This window comes from Stegostoma tigrinum, chromosome 10 (assembly GCF_030684315.1).
Source record: "Stegostoma tigrinum isolate sSteTig4 chromosome 10, sSteTig4.hap1, whole genome shotgun sequence".
Classification (NCBI taxonomy): Eukaryota; Metazoa; Chordata; class Chondrichthyes; order Orectolobiformes; family Stegostomatidae; genus Stegostoma; species Stegostoma tigrinum.
This window is the reverse complement of record NC_081363.1, coordinates 85127169-85144460: the sequence shown is the minus strand read 5'-3', so window position 1 is coordinate 85144460 and position 17292 is coordinate 85127169. Positions and strand designations below refer to the sequence as shown.

At 46.1% G+C, this 17292-nt stretch overlaps 1 protein-coding gene across 3 annotated transcripts in view; it reads left to right on the top strand.

The window, feature by feature from the left end:
* The window catches only part of znf106a (zinc finger protein 106a), an 80510-nt gene that overhangs the window by 40457 nt on the left and 22761 nt on the right, over positions 1-17292 (top strand). For all 3 annotated transcript variants that reach the window (XM_059649335.1, XM_059649333.1, XM_059649334.1), the window contains 9 exons: positions 418-1108; positions 2464-2533; positions 3730-3884; positions 6025-6085; positions 6711-7052; positions 9531-10320; positions 11619-11674; positions 12030-12175; positions 16129-16263. In XM_059649335.1, the coding sequence (XP_059505318.1) occupies positions 418-1108; positions 2464-2533; positions 3730-3884; positions 6025-6085; positions 6711-7052; positions 9531-10320; positions 11619-11674; positions 12030-12175; positions 16129-16263 (2446 nt within the window). The remainder of the gene's footprint in view (positions 1-417; positions 1109-2463; positions 2534-3729; positions 3885-6024; positions 6086-6710; positions 7053-9530; positions 10321-11618; positions 11675-12029; positions 12176-16128; positions 16264-17292) is intronic.

The following is a 17292-nucleotide window of genomic DNA, read 5'->3' as shown; positions in this document are numbered from 1 at the left end:
CTTTGTGCCTGGATTTTCATCCCCCAGCTGTACTTGCCAGTCTGAAGGTCTCGAGGTGACTGGGCACGTGCAGACTGCTATTGAGTCTGGGGTGGGATCTCTCTCCCAATATAGACACGCCTGCCTCTTCCTGAGCATTCACTTGCTTTTCCTTTGTTCCCCCACCTCTGTCATATCATCTACACCCTCTGTCCCCTCCCCTCCTCTTCCTTGCCCATTGTCCCGTTCCTCTCTTTTTCCCATAGATGTCTTCCCCATCCCCTGCCCAATATTGTTCCCAGATCTGAGTGTTTTCTTATTCCCATCTCACATGAGGGCTGGGTGCCTTTGACTGTCCATGATCATCCTGGTTTCAACTTCGCTGTTGCATTGTACCTAGGCAAAGCTTGTGGGTTCATAATGTGGTTCTTTTTCCAGGTTTGGGATTGAGATGGTTCCCTCCATGCAAACTGGGCTGGAAGCCCTGGAGCTGGATGAGGATGAAAATCTGTCCTCTCTGGAAGGTTTTCAATGGGAAGGAATCTCCATTACTCCAAATGGGACTGTCCGGAAGCGCAGCCTGTCTGAAAGCAGCGTGGTCACAGATAGGAGGTCAATTTATAGCCTGTTTGGTGACGAGGTGAAAGACTCCGAGGGTCTCCGATCCGGTGAAAGTGCTGCCAATATTTCGAACAGCCAGCTATCTCCTGTGCCTCTGGGACCGAACTCGACGGCCTCCTGGGAGAAACCGGCCACCCGCAACAGTCCTGCTTTCCCCAGTCCAGTCCAGTTCAGCGGCAGTGACAATCTTATGCCTGATACCAGCACATCCACCCAGGGGCTTCCCTCCGTGAAGACCGAACAGGCTTCAGACTCACCCCTCGAGTCTGAATGTGTTTCCACGACAAACAGTGGCCAAGGGAAGAAGTGCCCCAGCCCCACCAGCGATGGCCCCAGTGAGCAAAACACTGCTACAGGAGCCCAGAAGACCAAGGCGTTTGCCCAGCAGAGCTCTTTAGCTGTAGTATCAGGACCTAATGCAGCAGAAGGGGCGACTGATAGCAGCTACACCTCTGGAGGGGAACTCAATGATACTCAAACCCTGGGGAAGAAAAGAAGAGCGACAACTGTAAGTTAAATGCTACTCACTGCATTCAGTAGAATTACACAGAAACAGGTTATTCAGCTGATCTACCCAGGAGTGGATCGTCCCCAAGTTATTTCCTCAGATTTTTTTCTTTCAATGTACCTTCCTTTTTGAGTTTAAGCCCTTCACCTCTACTCCAGGTGGTCATAATTTCCACAGTTTAATCACTCTCGGGGGGGAAATAAAATTCCTCTTGAATTGATTTCATTGATCTAGAATCCCTACTGGATCTAATAATGGCAGGAGAAGATAACCTCTCACTGGCTTCCCATTTTAGACATTTATTGCCTCACTGTTCTCACTCCCTTACACTAAGAACCTCACTTCATGAGGTGCATTCGCCCTGAGGAAAAGAGGTTTTTCAAAACCACTGTCCTCCACTTAGTTTGTTATTTGACTAATACTTGGGGGATTGAACTAATAATCCAGCAAATGCAATGTCAAATCCCACTCAGGATGTTTTTTTAGAATCTGAATTTGATCCAGTAGTTAAAATCTGTAAATAAAAAAAAAACTAGTGTCATTAATAGTAAGGATCAAATTGTTAATTTATCTTAAAAGTCCACTGCTTCACTATTGATCCTTTCTTTTTACTGAACCGTTTTTAATCAATCTGTTCAGATAATCATTACACACCTCTGGAACAGGTGGTACTTGAACCTGTGCCTCCTGGATACTGCTGCACCACAAGAAAGCCCTACGAACCATTCTGTAGGGGAGAAAAACAGTTGAACTTTCCTGGTCTGGCCTTTATATGATTCCAGCCTCTCACCAATGTGATTGACCCTTTACTGCTGTTGGAAGTCATTGAACAAGTCACTGGCAATTCACGAAGGCCCCAAAGTCACACCTTAAGGCAGCAAGGAAAGAGCAGTCAATATGGAACTGACCAGTGATACCTATATCACACGAATGAATTTAAAAAAAACTTTTGTAACCAGTACTCCTCAACATTTTCTGACCTGGACTGTTCTGAAGGTGTTTGTAGTTCTGCCCCTGTTGTGAATTATTCATCTGGCAGCCCTAGATGGTGAGAGCTGGCATGTATCCTCTTTAATTCATGCACCCTTCCCGATAACAATCTTAGCAGCTCTGCCTAACCAATGTTTACAGCCATCTAGGCATCGAGGCTAAGGCTAAGATCAACTAATTCAATCGAGGGATCGTTGTCAGACCCAGTCTTTCCAGACTTTGAAGAATAAATAATGTTGACAATTGATGACATTAGCTATCAGGCCGGGCTGTACAGTGCAGAGCATGATGAGGACGGAATTGATCTTAGCAGTGAAATGCATAGAACAATTAAGTGACTGTATTGATGTTTTCTGCTTGTGTAGGATGTTCTATCTCCAGAGGTCCCTTGTTTGGAAAGGAAAAATAAGAGAAGGAAACTTAAGAGCAAAAGAGGTAAGTGCAGACCCTAGTGGTTCTATTCTAATTGCCCCAGTGTACACAAATCCCTCATTGCTTTGGCTGAACCTCTAACTTATCCATTATGTATATTTTCTAATCAACCTGTTCAGAGATGTTACAACCTACCTCTGGAGCAGGTAGGACTTGAACCCCAGTCTCCTGGCTCAGAGGTAGGGAAACTACCACTGTACCACAAGAAACCTCTTGTTTTGTAATGTCCTTGTGCTGAACGTTTCTCTTCTCAGTCTGAGCTGTTAATGGAGGGCTCCGTTCCAAGCTTTGCTGGACACTTCAGTTCACAAGTGTAATGCTGAGCTAGCAATGACCTGCCTTTCTAATGCTCCGCACTGCTGTGACCCCTCTGTGCCCAACCTCCTGCAGTAAAGCTCAACAGAAACTCGAGGAATCACCTTTGTCATTCAGTTAGGAGGTTGTATAGCCTTCTTGACTCAACACTGAGTTCATCAATTTCAGATGACAATGACTGCTCCCATCTCTATTAGTCACTGGTTTTTTTGTTGCTCTTTAAGCCTACTCCATAATTACTGTTTCCATCCTCTTTATCCTGTACCATCGCCCTTTCGTTCTCGCTCTTCCACCCTAACAGAGGACTTCTCCTTTGTGCTCACCTTCTCTGCCTCGGATGTTTCTTAAAACCCGCCACATGTCTCAGTTTTGTCCACATTCACCAGAGGATTATAAACCCGAGATGAGAATGCGTTCCTTTCCTGACCTGCTGAGTATTCCCAGCATTTATTTCAGATTTCCAACCTTTGCCTATTTAGATTTTGCACCAGCAGTTAGCAGGATGTCTCGCAGCATCTGCAGGCAAAAAGTGAGAGGCTCATGATTCAGGTAGATCCCTAGAAGTATGGGATTTTACAGTATGCCAGGAAGTTAATAAATTGATCAGGCCTCTTTAAACAAAACAACTATCCCTGTAACCCACACTGACCAGTCATTAACCGTGACAAAGCAGTTAATTCCAGTGTCCAACCCTACGATCGTGCAAGGTTTATACTGTGCCTGAATATGGCACAATGTTACCCCCAACTCTCAAAGACATTGAGCACCAAGCAAGTGGTTCAGATGCTTTATTTTGATATACATTGATGTTCTACCTGTACCATCCTCAGTGAGTGCCATGTTAGAGTGGGTCAGGATTCAACCTGTCGATTATCTAATTTCAGAAAGGTGCCAGGTGGACCAATTGCTGAACATTTCACTGCGGGAGGATGAGTTGAACAAGGCCCTGCAAGGTTTGGATGGTAATCTACTGCAAGCACGAGCTGCACTCCAAGCTGCCTACATTGAGGTTCAAAAGCTGTTGGTTCTCAAACAACAGGTACTTGCTATATTGGAATAAAAATGTCTCCTGAGTTAAGCCAATGAATGAGATCTGACATTCGATGTGGTCTAAGAATGGGATATCATATTTTAAGAAACTTGATATAGATTAATACTTGTCATTAAATAGTTTTAAAGGGGAATGTAGTTCAATACCTGATGATGGTGGTGTTTAACAAACATGCGCACACGGCATGTATCAACAAAATAGGTGACAGCCATTCGCTGGTTCATTTCTCAGGGCATTGCCATGGCCAATCAGAGTTAACCTGCCTAGGTTGAAATTTAAACAAAACTTGGCTGTTAAGTGTCATTAACCACTGTCCGGGGCATCCACCATGTCAACATCCTGTAGTCTACTTGGCAATCAGTCGTGACTCTCCACGTGTGAAATAATGATGCCCACAAAGAACATAAAACATAGAACAATACAGCGCAAAACAGGCGCTTCGGCCCTCAATGTTGCGCCGACCTGTGAACTAATCTAAGTCCCTCCCCCTACACTATCCCAATTAATCCTTATGCTTGTCCAAGGACTGTTTAAGTGCCCCTAATGTGGCTGAGTTAACTACATTAGCAGGCAGGGCGTTCCACGCCCTTACCACTCTCTGAGTAAAGAACCCGCGTCTGACATCTGTCTTAAATCTATCACCCCTCAATTTGTAGCTATGCCCCCTTGTACAAGCTGAAGTCATCATCCTCGGAAAAAGACTGTCACTGCCCACCCTATCTAATCCTTTGATCATCTTGTATGTCTCTATTAAATCTCCTCTTAGCCTCCTTCTCTCCAATGAGAACTGCTAATTGTTGTTAAAAACCCCATGTGGTTCACTAATGTCATTTATAGAAGCAAATCTGCTGTCCTTACCTGGTCTGGCTTACGTGTGACTCCAGATCCACAGTACTGAGTCTCATCTGACTCTGAAATGGCCTCCCCAACTGCTACGAAATTGAAAGAATGGAATAGATACAGATGGGCCACCTAAAGCTCGAAATGATGATGGCAAACACAGCCCTATCAATCCTGGAAATGCTTCTTACTGATGTCTTCCAGGACATTTTGGTATCAGTTATTCAGCAGAGTGCCCTAAGCCTAACTGTCTTCAGCTGCTTCATCAATGACCATCCCTCCATCATAAGGTCATTAGTGAGGATGTTCTCTGCACAATGTTCAGCACCATCATGACTCCTCAAGGACTGAATCAGACCACGTTAAAATGCAGCAAGATCTGAAGAGTGTCCAGGCTTGGGCTGACAAGTGGCAAGTAACATTTGTACTGTTCAAATGCTAGGCAATGACTATCGCCAACAAGAGAAAACCTAACTATCTTGAAATTCAATGGCATAATCATCATTGAACTCCCCACTACCAACATCCTGGAGGTTACAATTGACCAGAAACTAAACTGGATTAGCCACGTAGATACTGTAGCTATAACAGCAGGTCAGAGGCAGGAATCCTCTTGTGAGTAATTCACCTCCTGGCTCCCCAAAGCCATCTACAAGGCACAAGTTAGGAGTGTGATGGAATACTCCCCACTTGCCTGGATGGGTGCAGCCCCAACAACATTCAAGAAGCTTGACACCATCCAGACACTGCAGCCTGCTTGACTGGCACCACATCCACTCCGCCACTGCTCAGTAACAGCAGTGTGTACTATCACTGCAGGATTCAACAGGTTCATCAGACAGCACCTTCTAAACTGTCGACCATTTCCATCTAGAAAGGGCAGCTAATATATAGAAATGTCCATTTGCGTGTTTCCATCGAAGCCAATCACTCTCCTGATGTGGAAATATATTCACTCGGGTCACTGGGTCAATATCCTGGATTTCCCTCTCATTGTGGGTCTACCTACAGCATGTGGACTGCACTGGTGCAAGAAGGCAGTTCACCACCATCTCCTCAAGGGCAATAACTGCTGGCCCAGCCATCCCATAACTGAATATTTGTTTCTTTCAAAATCTCCCTTTACATTAGTACTCTTACAGATTATCCTGGTGAGCACAAGACATAAAGCTGTGACAAAATGAGTCTTTCTTACAGTTTTACATTGCCTTGTGAGAGGTTCCAGTGTCCACAGCACTCTGGGAACACATTACTGTTTATCACTGGTCCCTTTTTATCTTCTGTACAGATCACCCTGGAAATGAGCACGTTGAGGAGCAAGAGAATTGAAATCCTTCAAGGACTACAAGGTGTGTTTCAGTTAGAAGACTGCAATGCAGAATCCAGGCTGACACTCCTAGAGTCAGATCCCAAGAAAGCTCTCACTCAGGCTTCAGATCGGGTCTGGCATCACATTTGTGCCCATTAATTAGTAGATTAGGAGGTGATGTTAGGAAAGAGTGTGAGGCTGAGGTGAAGCAATGTGGGTCTGGGGTGTACAAGGGATTGGTGGGGTAGACAGTGTGAGGACAGAGGGAGCTTTGCAAGAGAGGAGTGTGGGCTGGAGTTGGTATTGGTACCTGTCTGGGAGTGATAGCTGGCTGGGGACGCCACTGGGATTGAGGTCAAGTGGGATGTTCTGTTTGGAGAGCGAACAGGAATAAGATCTGCTACAGGAGTTCTGTTGGTAGAGGGGTAAAAATAGAAATTGCTGGAAAAGTTCAGCAGGTCTGGCAGCATCTGTGAAGGAAAGAACATTTTGGGTCCTGTGACCCTTCCTCAGTTGGTAGAGTGAATGGGTAGATTCATAGGGATGATTTAGCTAGTAAGGCTGTTCAGAATTATTTCTCCCTGTTTTTATAGAAGTTACCAGGGCCTGTGTCTTTGCACGTTAATATGCTGCGTTCCTGACAGAATCTTTGTGGTCTTCTTCAGAATCCTATGATCCTACCAGGGAGAGACAGCCACTGAGCCTAGTCTCTGAAAGGAGCAGCAGCAGCAAGCTGCAGGTTGGAGTGACTGAGCTCAATTTCCAGACCCCATTCTCGCCACCCTTATTGACCAAGTCATTCCCCTGCCCCAGCTCCATCTCCCAGCCACGCAATGGCGAATCAGCTCCTGCTCTTCAGACCTCTGTGGAGAAAGCAAAGCCAGACACCTCCATTAAGCAGGAGCCTGTCTCTCCGAAAGGGACAGAAGAGAATGTGAAAGAGCCCTGGGCACCAAGCAGTGGTCTTCATTCTGCCTCATCGTCACTTACAGGAGCCCATGGCAAAGGTATGAGGTGGTGGGCTGGGGTACAGGTGTGGGGTAAGGAAACAAAAACATGCATTGATGATGCAGCACCTTGATAAGTCGAAGCATCGAACCTTGCGTGTGCCTGGGCATGGCAATACTACTGAAGTACTTAGTGTTATTACTGAATTTGTACACAGCGTGATCCCGTTAATAGTTATGTGATCAACTAGCAGACAATCTGTTTTGGTCTTTCTAGTTGAAAGATAAATACTGATCAGGACCCTGATGTAAAGCTTCAGCTGCTGTTCTATGAAATTGTGTTTTTACATCCACTTGCAAGGACATGCCAGACCCCTCCTTGATGTCCCTGATTTCTATTTGGGACGGTACGGTGGCTCAGTAGTTAGCACTGCAGCCTCACAGCGCCAGGTACCCAGGTTCGATTCCAGCCTCGGGCAACTGTCTGTGTGGAGTTTGCACATTCTCCCCGTGTCTGCGTCGGTTTCCTCCGGGTGCTCCGGTTTCCTCCTACAGTCCAAAGATGTGCAGGCTAGGTGGATTGGCCATGCTAAATTGCCCGTAGTGTTCAGGGGTGTGTGGGATATAGGGGGATGGGTCTGGGTGGGATGCTTCAAGGGACGGTGTGGACTTGTTGGGCCGAAGGGCCTGTTTCCACACTGTAGGTAATCTAATCTAATCTAATCTAATCTATTTGTCCTTCACTGGTGGTTGTGTTTTCACCCGCCTGTGCCCTAGCTTCTGGAATCCTCTCCCGTTCCCTCTTAATGCCTTCGTTAAACCTAGCTTTATGACCAAGCTTTTGACTATGTGTCCTAATACTTCCTGACTTAGTACCTTGTCATATGATATTGGTCTGGTATGGCACCTTGTTTTGCTTTACTACATGAAAGGGTTTTATAGGCAGTAAGATTTGTGGCTATATACCAAGGACTGCTATTCAGCACCTCTCTAATGGTCCTTGCACTGATGTCTCCAGTTCTGTATGGACTCTTCACCTTGTATTTATGGCTATGCAATTGGCCCTTCCATTTCAAGTGAGCCTCTCTGTTCCCTGGAATCAATTTCAGATAAGACCATCCGTGACTTTTATCCCATTTCATCCCCCTTCTGTGTCTCAGCATTTCCTCCTTCTGCATCCGTCTCTGAAAAAAACTCTATCCTCATTTACTTACAACTGCACTTTCGCAATCTAAATAATCTAGAAACAAGAACAGAAATTTGTTGGAGAAACTCAGCATGTCAGGCAGCATCCACGGAGGAAAATCAGAGTTAACGTTTTGGTTCCTTCTTCAGAGACCCTCTTCATTTCTGAACCAGGGTCACTGGACCTGAAACATTGACTGTGCTTTTCCTCCACAGACGCTGCCTGACCTGCTGAATTTCTCCAGCAATTACTGTTTTTGTTTCTGATCTCCAACATCTACAATTCTGAAGGGTTTTTTTTCTTGTCAGAATAATCCAGCCTTTTGTTTTAAAAATAAATTACTGGTGGGAGTTGGGCATTGCTGGCTGGGCCAGCATTTCTTGACCATCGCTAGTTGTCCTTGAGAAGGTGGTGGGGAACTGCCTTCTTGAACCACTACAGCCCGTAGATTATGCCATTTGCTGCAATATTTCTGCGCTAACTTGTTCACCCAACTGCACTGTCTCACATCATAGTCATTCTCCACGGGCCTACACAATAATCCTGAAATGCAAAGATAACCCCTAAACTTCTGTTTTCTACTGAAAGCCATCTGCTTTCTGACCACCCACTCAACTTCGGATCCTGCATGATACCTGGCCTCTTCAGCATCTTTGATGTTGATGATCTTGCTATTCGCGACTTTGATGGCCTGGGGCAGAAGTTCCGGAATATCCCTTGCCCCCTCCTCACCACTCAACCTTTCCTTTAAGACATTTAAACTACGTCTTCAAATATGTGTTTGGTCATCTGATCAAATATCCTGTACGTCATAATTTCTTTTATGTTTTGTGCTTGGAAGGAGGGCAGACACTACTGTTGATCTATTGCTTTAAGACGTTGGGAGGATGGGATTTTAAGTCTACCCCTTCTGGTGAATGTAAATATTCCTTTGGAATTAACAAGGAATGTGGAGATGTTTGGGCAAATATTTATCTCATAACACATGAGAGTCACAGAAAACTGGTGTGCAGGTGTCACAGGTAATAAGTGCAAGTAGAATATTGGCATTTATTGCGAAAGTGATAGGGTAAGGATAAAGTCACCATAGACTTACCAGATCATCAGGGCGCTCTCTTAATAGAGAGAACAACTGGTAGTGAGGTTGAGAAGGTGGTGGGGGAGCTTCGTGGTAACTTCGGCTAGTGCAGGAATTGAGCCCATGCCTTTGATATCACTGCAGTTTAGCATTAATAATATGTCCAACCCTCACTGGTTGGCACATCCTGATGACGCATCAGGCAAATGCAAACCACGGTTTGATGGATCCCATTGAGTCTGGCCTGAATGGCTGTGCCCTCTGTTTCCCGCAGGTGAAATGCGACCTCTGGGCTTCCCGCTCATCACGCTGCCACCGCCTCTCCAGCACCTCACTGAAGGCCTCTCACCTCTGGGCCCTGGGGAAGTGGGTCTACCTGCCGACCAGAGCAGAAATGGGACTGAGGAGGCTCACGGCATGACTCCCCCAGCATTCAGACTCCAGAGAGGGGCTGAGACCAGGGTGGCCCAGCACAGGAAGTCATTTGCAGTGCCAGAGCAACCCAACCCACCGCCAGCCGGAAAGTGCCGGAAGGAACCCAAGCTCCCTGACAAGGATCGGAGGAGCCAAGCGAGCGAGCAGGTGGTCGAGTCGTCTTTCACTCCCTCGGAGAGCAAAGGCATTAAAAAGAAGAAGAAACTCAGGAAGAAAAAGCCGGCCCGGGTGGAGCAAGCGGGCGAGAACAGTGATACCGAGCAAGACAACGAGCAGTTCCGACCCACCCGCAAACTGAAAAGCAAAAGGATGCTCAAGGGAAAGGTCACGACCTCGACCCCCCAAGAGTCAGAGGGCATCTCCGCCCCCAGGGAGAAAGGTGGTCCCAAGGGGGAAAGTGAAATGGCGAGTGCCTCCACGGACAGTGATTCCTCTGTGGGGCTGGTGGAAATCCCCAAAGCCCAGCTGGATGTTGTTGATGTCGAATCTGTGGAATTAGCTAGTGAGCAGTCCGACAGCCCATGTAAAGGAGAGCAGCTGATTCCAAGTCAGTGTCCTACTGACACCCCCAAAGCAGGCTGCAACGAGGTAACTTCGACCAGTGAGGTGGTGACTGCTGTCACCAAGAGGTGAGACTCGGAGAGGTTTCTGGGCAGGTCTAGCAATCTCCCCGTTTTTCAAATTCTCCTCTTTCTGCTCCTCAGATCCCTTACCTATCTGCGCTATCTGTTTAAGGCCTACAACCATCTCTTGGCCTCTTGCCATTTTTAATCACTCCAGCATGGATGGTCATGCTTTCAGCTGCCCGAGCTTTGCCATTTTACAGTTCCCTCCCTGGAAACCTCTTTGTTTTTCTGTCTCTCTCTTCTCCTTTAAGATTGTCCTTTACAACCTATCCCTGGGACTGAGTGTTTTCTCTCCTTGGGGATGTTTCAGTACATTAAAGATACCGTGTAAACATGTGATGTCCTTCCTGGACAGATTGCAGTGAGAGATCTCGGACTCAGCTGCTGCCGAGTTAAACAATCTTAAGCATTGGCGCCAAGCAGAATGCTGCAGCCTGGTCTCCATACTGTGGAGATGCAGCATTGCTAGGAAGCTCAGGCTTGTGGTATTGCATCCAGTAGCAGACAGTGCCTTCAACAGCCAGCCTCACTGGTTCAATACCATCACTTCAAAGAGAAAAGGAAAACTGAGCACGGCGGCTCAGTGGCTAGCACCGCTGCCTCTCGGCGCTAGGGACCTGGGTTCGATTCTCACCCGTGGGTGGCTGTCTGTGTGGAGTTTGCACATTCTCCTCCATGCCTGCGTGGGTTTCCTCCAGTTTTCTCCTGCAGTCCAAAGATGTGCAGGTTAGGTGGATTGTCTGTATTAAATTGTCCACAGTGTCCAGTCTAGGTGGGTTAGCCATGGGAAATGCAGAGTTACAGGGAACAGAGTAGGCGGGGTCAGTCTGGATGGGATGCTGTTTGGAGGGTCAGTGTGGACTCGATGGGCCAGAAGGCCTGCTCCCGCGCTGTAGGGATTCTACGAAGATTTAAAAGGGAGGTGAGGGGAAAGCACCTTTCACAACCTCAGGACACCCAGCATGTTTTGCAGCTGGTTGTCATGTGGGTAAACTCAGCTGTCAGTCTCCATGTAAACATGTTTGTCCCACAATCCTTCAGGAGATACTGTGTTGGTTGAGGGTTAAATTTGGCCAGAGGGGCTGCCATGCTTCTCTTCCAGTAGTGCCATTAGCATCTTTCACGTCCACCTACGAGGGCAGTTTGGCCCTCTAAAGGGGAAGCCTGAAGCTCCAACTGCAGCACTAGCTCAAGAGGGCCCCAACATGGATCAACTTTGATAGAGACATGGTTCTGTTTTCCATATGACAGTGGTGTCCTCCACACCAATGTTCCCACCTTTGTTTTCTGTTTTTAAACAGTGTGGCTGAGACACAGACTCCTGGGTCGTCATTGAAAGGATCAAGGAACACATCAGGTATCAAACCCTATATTGAAAGAGATGACAGCAGTTTTGTTGGATGCTGGTATGTTTGAATGGCATGACCCTGAGCTTGTATGGATAGTGACAATGACTTGTCCCCTTATTTCTGTCCTGCCCTTTAGTTCCCCACGCCCAGCCTACCAACCCACCTCGTCTCCATGCTCCCCACTCCTCTACTGACCACCAGGGTATATCGCTGGGTCAGCAGGAGGTGGGTATCGATTATCATGGGCTGAGGCAAGCAAATTCCAACATGTCTGTGTGCTATTAAGTGAATCTTGAGTGTGCAGTTCTGATGGTTTGACACTGCACGTTGTTTCCCTGTCTGATCACCACCTTGTCCTCTTAGAGGTGTCTTCAGATGGTGCAGAGGACGATAATCCCAGTGAAGGAATCTTTGAAGGTCACCAGGCATCTGTCAATGCCATGCAAATATACAATGGCCACCTGTATACCTGCTCTGCTGATAAAACCGTGCGCATCTATAACCTGATGGTAAGAGACGTCTGTGCTTGGGCTGTTGGTGATGGGCCAATTAATTGATCTGGCTTTTTGTTTCACGAAGATCTGGTTGCAAATATATTGGGCATTAGTTTTCTGTGTACTGCACAGCAGCCACGAATGATTGACTTTTGGCTGTGAAGAAAGGTTTGGTAGCAATAAGTTGGGCCTCCTGTTTAGGGATGCGGTTAAATTCAGGATTTTAGCTACAGCGAGTATTCAAGAAGGGAGGGAAGCAGAAAACCGAAAGCTAGCGGCCTGTTAACTTCAACAGCTGTGGAGAGAAATGAGAGTTTAGGGCCGAGTGATCCTTCTTCAGAATTCGAAATGTTAACTCTGATTTCTCTCCACAGATGCTGCAGGTCCTGCTGAGATTTTCCAGCAACTTTTGTCTTCATTTCTGATTTACAGTTCTTTTGGTTTTTGTTAAACGTTTGTTATGGGATAGTGTTCGTATTGGTCATTATAGCTGCACACTTTGAAAAAACTCACAACAATTGGGACGAGTCAGCGTGGTATTCTCAAAGGGGAGTCATTTTTAACCAATTTATTGGAGTTCGTTGAAGGAGTAATGCATACAGTGTATAGAGGAGAGCCTCCACTGGCCTTTCATCTCCAGACATCTTTTGTTACAGTGCTACATTAAGGGTTCTTTGCAGAGGATAATATATTGGCATGGACAGGAGATTGGCTGGCATTGAACAGAGACTACTTATAAATAGGTCTTTGATTGGCAGAGTGTGATGAGTGGAGGTCTGTGCTGGCATCTCCAACTTTTTAAAATTTACCTCAATGAGTTGAGCAACAGTGTGGTCGTTAAACTTACAGATAACCCTGAAGTGGGGAGGGAAATATGGCACGGGGCAAGTCTCGGAGTTGCTGTTTGAAAGTAAAGTAGAAAAGGTGGGCCAACATCTGGCAGTTGGAGCATAGTGAAGTTCAGTTTGGCAACAAAATGTTTAAAAAGGGTATTACTAAATTTAGGACATTGGTGAAACTGCACCAGTTTTGGTCTCCTTTTTTAAAAAAAATGGAAACACATTGGAGGCAGATTGATACCTGGAATGAATAATTTATCTTATGAGGTGCGATTCTACCATGTAGTTTAGAAGAGTGAAAGTCGATTTGATTGAAGTGTATGTGATCCGTCGTGGTCTTAAAGTGGATGTGGACACGACGTTTCATCTTGTGGATGAGACCAGAACTTGAGGGCACTGAAACCTTGTCAGGATACCTTGAGGACATTTCTCTCTGAGGGTTGAGAGACTGCAACTCTGCACCAGAAGGTGGTGGAAACCAGTCACGCGGTTTTTTTTTCAGGCAGAAGTAGCGAGATTCTTGTTGGAAATAACTGAAATTCAAAACAAACAAACACTAGCCAGTCACCCATGATCCTAAGGAATGGTCCAGCAGGATCAAGGGGCTGAGTGGCCTACTTGTAATTGAAGAAGTTGGTGTTACTCTCCTTGCAGCAAAGTAGATTGGAGAGAACTGGTGGAGGAGTACAGGGTGATGACAAGTTTAAATAAGGTGGGAAAGGAAAAGCTATTTCTATAGCTGATCGTTAAAGAGCTGTGAGACACAATATAAGGCTTTTGGGTAAGAGATGCAGTGTGTGAGGAAGAGCATTCCTGGCCAACAAGTGCTAATGACCTAAAATTCACTGCCTAGGGGGAAGATAGAATTGTAGATCATCAAGGATTTAAAGAGGAAGTTGGGTGGGTGCTGGAGGGCAATAAACATGAATAGGTGCAGGACTGGAGAGGAGACTGTCTGTCCAGGACCCAGTGCAAATTGGATGGATTAACTAAGCCCTGGGTGCGCCTTAAACATTCAGGATTACTGAAGCCACTCCCAGCTCCAGTTTAGTTCCAATAATTACGAATGTGAAGTTTCTACTGGTGGAAAGAATTGCAGTTTGTGGAAAACAGATCTTAGCCCTTATATGTTTTGGTTCCACCTACTGCCTGGCTGAGGGAGAGATATCAGCAATGAATCTCCTGCCCATCTGACAAGATTGTGTAGGTAAGTGGGAGCAGCAGAGATTGCAGCACCCGGTAGTTGCTGCTCCTACATGACCTGCAGCTACCTCCTTCCATGTGGTTTCCAGCAATTAATGATACCGGATAATAATTCCAGAACTGATGATACCGGAGTGTGGTGTGGGAGCAGGAGTGACAGGATGTGAGACTGAGAGTGGTGTTGGCGGTGGGGGCGCCTGGGAGTGTAGTCGAAGGGTGATGGTGATGGAGGGGAGGGCTGGTGGGAGGAGTGAGGCCAACAATGAGAGCCAGGCAGGAGGTTGTTGAGAAATGGGTGAGGAAAAAGTGGGTCTGAATCCATTGCGCAGTGCTGGGGTGGGAGCTTGGCTAAAAGCTTTGAGATGTGAAAAGATCAGTTTCACAAAATAGTATGACTGTAGTTGGCTCTGGAACAAATAGATTGGATTAGTGTAGTTTGGTGGTTTGTAGGTCAGTATAGGAGTGGTGGGCTAAATGGGTCTGTTTCCCTGCTGTGTTTTCTACATTTGAGCGATATGTATTGATCCATAATAGGTGAAATTTAATTAAAATAGGCCAACTGTTTCAAGCTTCTATATTGCTAAAACAAAAAGCTCTTGGAAATTATGTAGTTGTCCTCACTATGGACAGCCTTTGTTGTCCCATATCTAAATCCCCTCAAGAGGGTGGTGGTGAAATGGAGTTACACATTGGGAAGTGGTTTGCAAAGCCCTACCTTAGTCCTTGCTTTGCTTCTCATATATATAATCCAACAATGTGACATCCATCATCAGTATGAGCTTCACCCTTTTCTACATTCACTAACAGCATTGAATACTGAAATGTTGAGATCACTTTACAAATGCTTCGATCCGTAGTCTTAATGGTAATGGGTAAACAAAAGGAAACCTGATGTTTTGACTTACTTAATGTTTAATAGTTTCATCTATTTGAAGTAGCCTCAGGGTACTCTCGGTCATACAGCATTGCTACTCATGAAAACATTTCAGACTATTTCGTCTTTGACCCTTTTCAGCCCTGGCTAATCCCCACCATGAAACACCCAAATTGGTTGGGTGTGATTCTGAACATCTCTGTTAGAGACAGAGCATAGAAACTATAGGGGGTTCACCATGTACATTCATCAGGATGATGCCAGGGATGGGAATCTAAGGTTAGGAAGTGAGATGTAGACTATCAAACTGCACCATTGAAACTTAGAAAATTAAAGGGGAAATTACACCGAAGTTTCTAATACGGTTAATAGGGAAGGACTTTTTCTTTGATTATGGAGTGAGTGATGAGGGGTGGTTGTTAATTATAATTTAATTACTTACTTGTATTCAGGTTATGGACGTTAGCTGGGGACTCAGCAACTGTGGTTGTTGTGTTTGGAGCTATGTGTAATATGTCTCTCCATAAATAAAAGCTTGAGGGGCATAAAGATTGGGCTGCTCTTAAATCCTCACTGCCTAGCTATCAAACAGTCATCCCTTGAAAGTTATCACAGACGTGGGCAGGAGAAGGCCCCTCTACAGAGGATAGGTGTAGCTTGAACTGTTTTTGCCTCACAATGGTTGCTGCAGAGATTGCTGCATCTGTTCAGGGAAAATTGGACATTTGTGCCACAGATTAATAGAAGACGAGAAGAGAGTTTGGGCAAATCAAGTTGCTCAATCCGAGATCTGGCTCGGACACTATGGACCAAATGGCCTGTGGTGCAGTGGGAGCTGACGCTCCAGTGTTTTACTGCAGCGGGAGCTGATGCTCCAGCTAGTCCAGGAGTTGCCTGCCAACCAACCATGTGTCTTACAGTTTGAGCATTTTTATATCTGAATATCACGAAGAGAACTACATGTCTTCTTTCTGCTGAATCCTCGGTTGTTTCTCCTGCAAACTTTGTTGTTAAGTCCGTGTTTAACATGTTTCATGTTTCCACTCCTTCAGAGTCGGAAATGTGTGGGTCTGTTCGAAGGTCACACCACAAAGGTGAACTGCCTGCTAATCGTACACATTCAAGGGAAGACAGCGTGCCTGTATACGGGATCCAGTGACCACACTGTACGCTGCTACGATGTGAAGGTGGGTCATTACACTGCATGATGGGTCCATCCATCAGCCTGTGTTGTTAATAACGAAGGAATAAAAAGAGACTGGTTCAACTCCTTTTAACTTGTTTTGTTGAGCACCTCGAGCTAGTTTATCTGTACAATTGGTCCGCAGCTCAATTCTCATTTATCCACCGCAGCATCACGTCCGTTAGCTTGGAAGTACTCCTAACAAACTCCATTCTGAAATTTTCAGTTGGCTCCCAGCATGTTTGAGGGGGTGTGGGAGAGGTTGGTTGTGTTAAGGATTTGCACATCGCGGTTGCCTTTTGAGTGAAATTGTACTTCTCAACATTGTCCTTGAATGGCCTAAGGGCACATGCATTCTTGTGACCCTCTGATCTGGAGTCTTCTGCGAACACCCCATCTTAAGCTCCTTAAAAACTTAACGGATGATCTAGTATTTAAGATGACAAGCAAACGGAGAGGTTAGAGTTGAATGTACAGTTTGATTGAAACTTTGAGTGCACAGATTGGAAGCCTCCTCTGTGCTTTGAAGGTCGAAGCCTGAGAAATGCTGAGCTGGTGAACTGAATGGCCTGACGCTGAAAGAGGGTGACCAGGAGGATGAGCCATTCCACTTCCAACTGGCACTGAACAGGAGAGACCTAGTAGCTCCCTGCTTCTGGGAATTTTGGGACCACTGGAAGTCCAATTTGAGTGAAAGGAGTGGGGAGCAATGACGAAATTGATGAACCCAGGGCTGTTTGAACATACTCCTTCTGTCATTCCAGCAGAAGAGCGACACCGTAGCTCAGTGGTCAGCACTGCTGCCTTACAGCACCAGGGACCCGGGTTCGATTTCACCCTCGGGCGACAGTGTGGAGTTTGCACATTCGCTCTGTGTCTGCGTGGGTTTCCTTCAGATGCTCCAATTTCCTCCCACAGTCCGGAGATGTGCAGGCTAGGTGGATTGGCCATGCTAATTTGCCCATAGTGTTCAGGGATGTGTAATTAGGTGGGTTATAAGGGAATGGGTCTAGGTTGGATGCTCTTCAGAGGG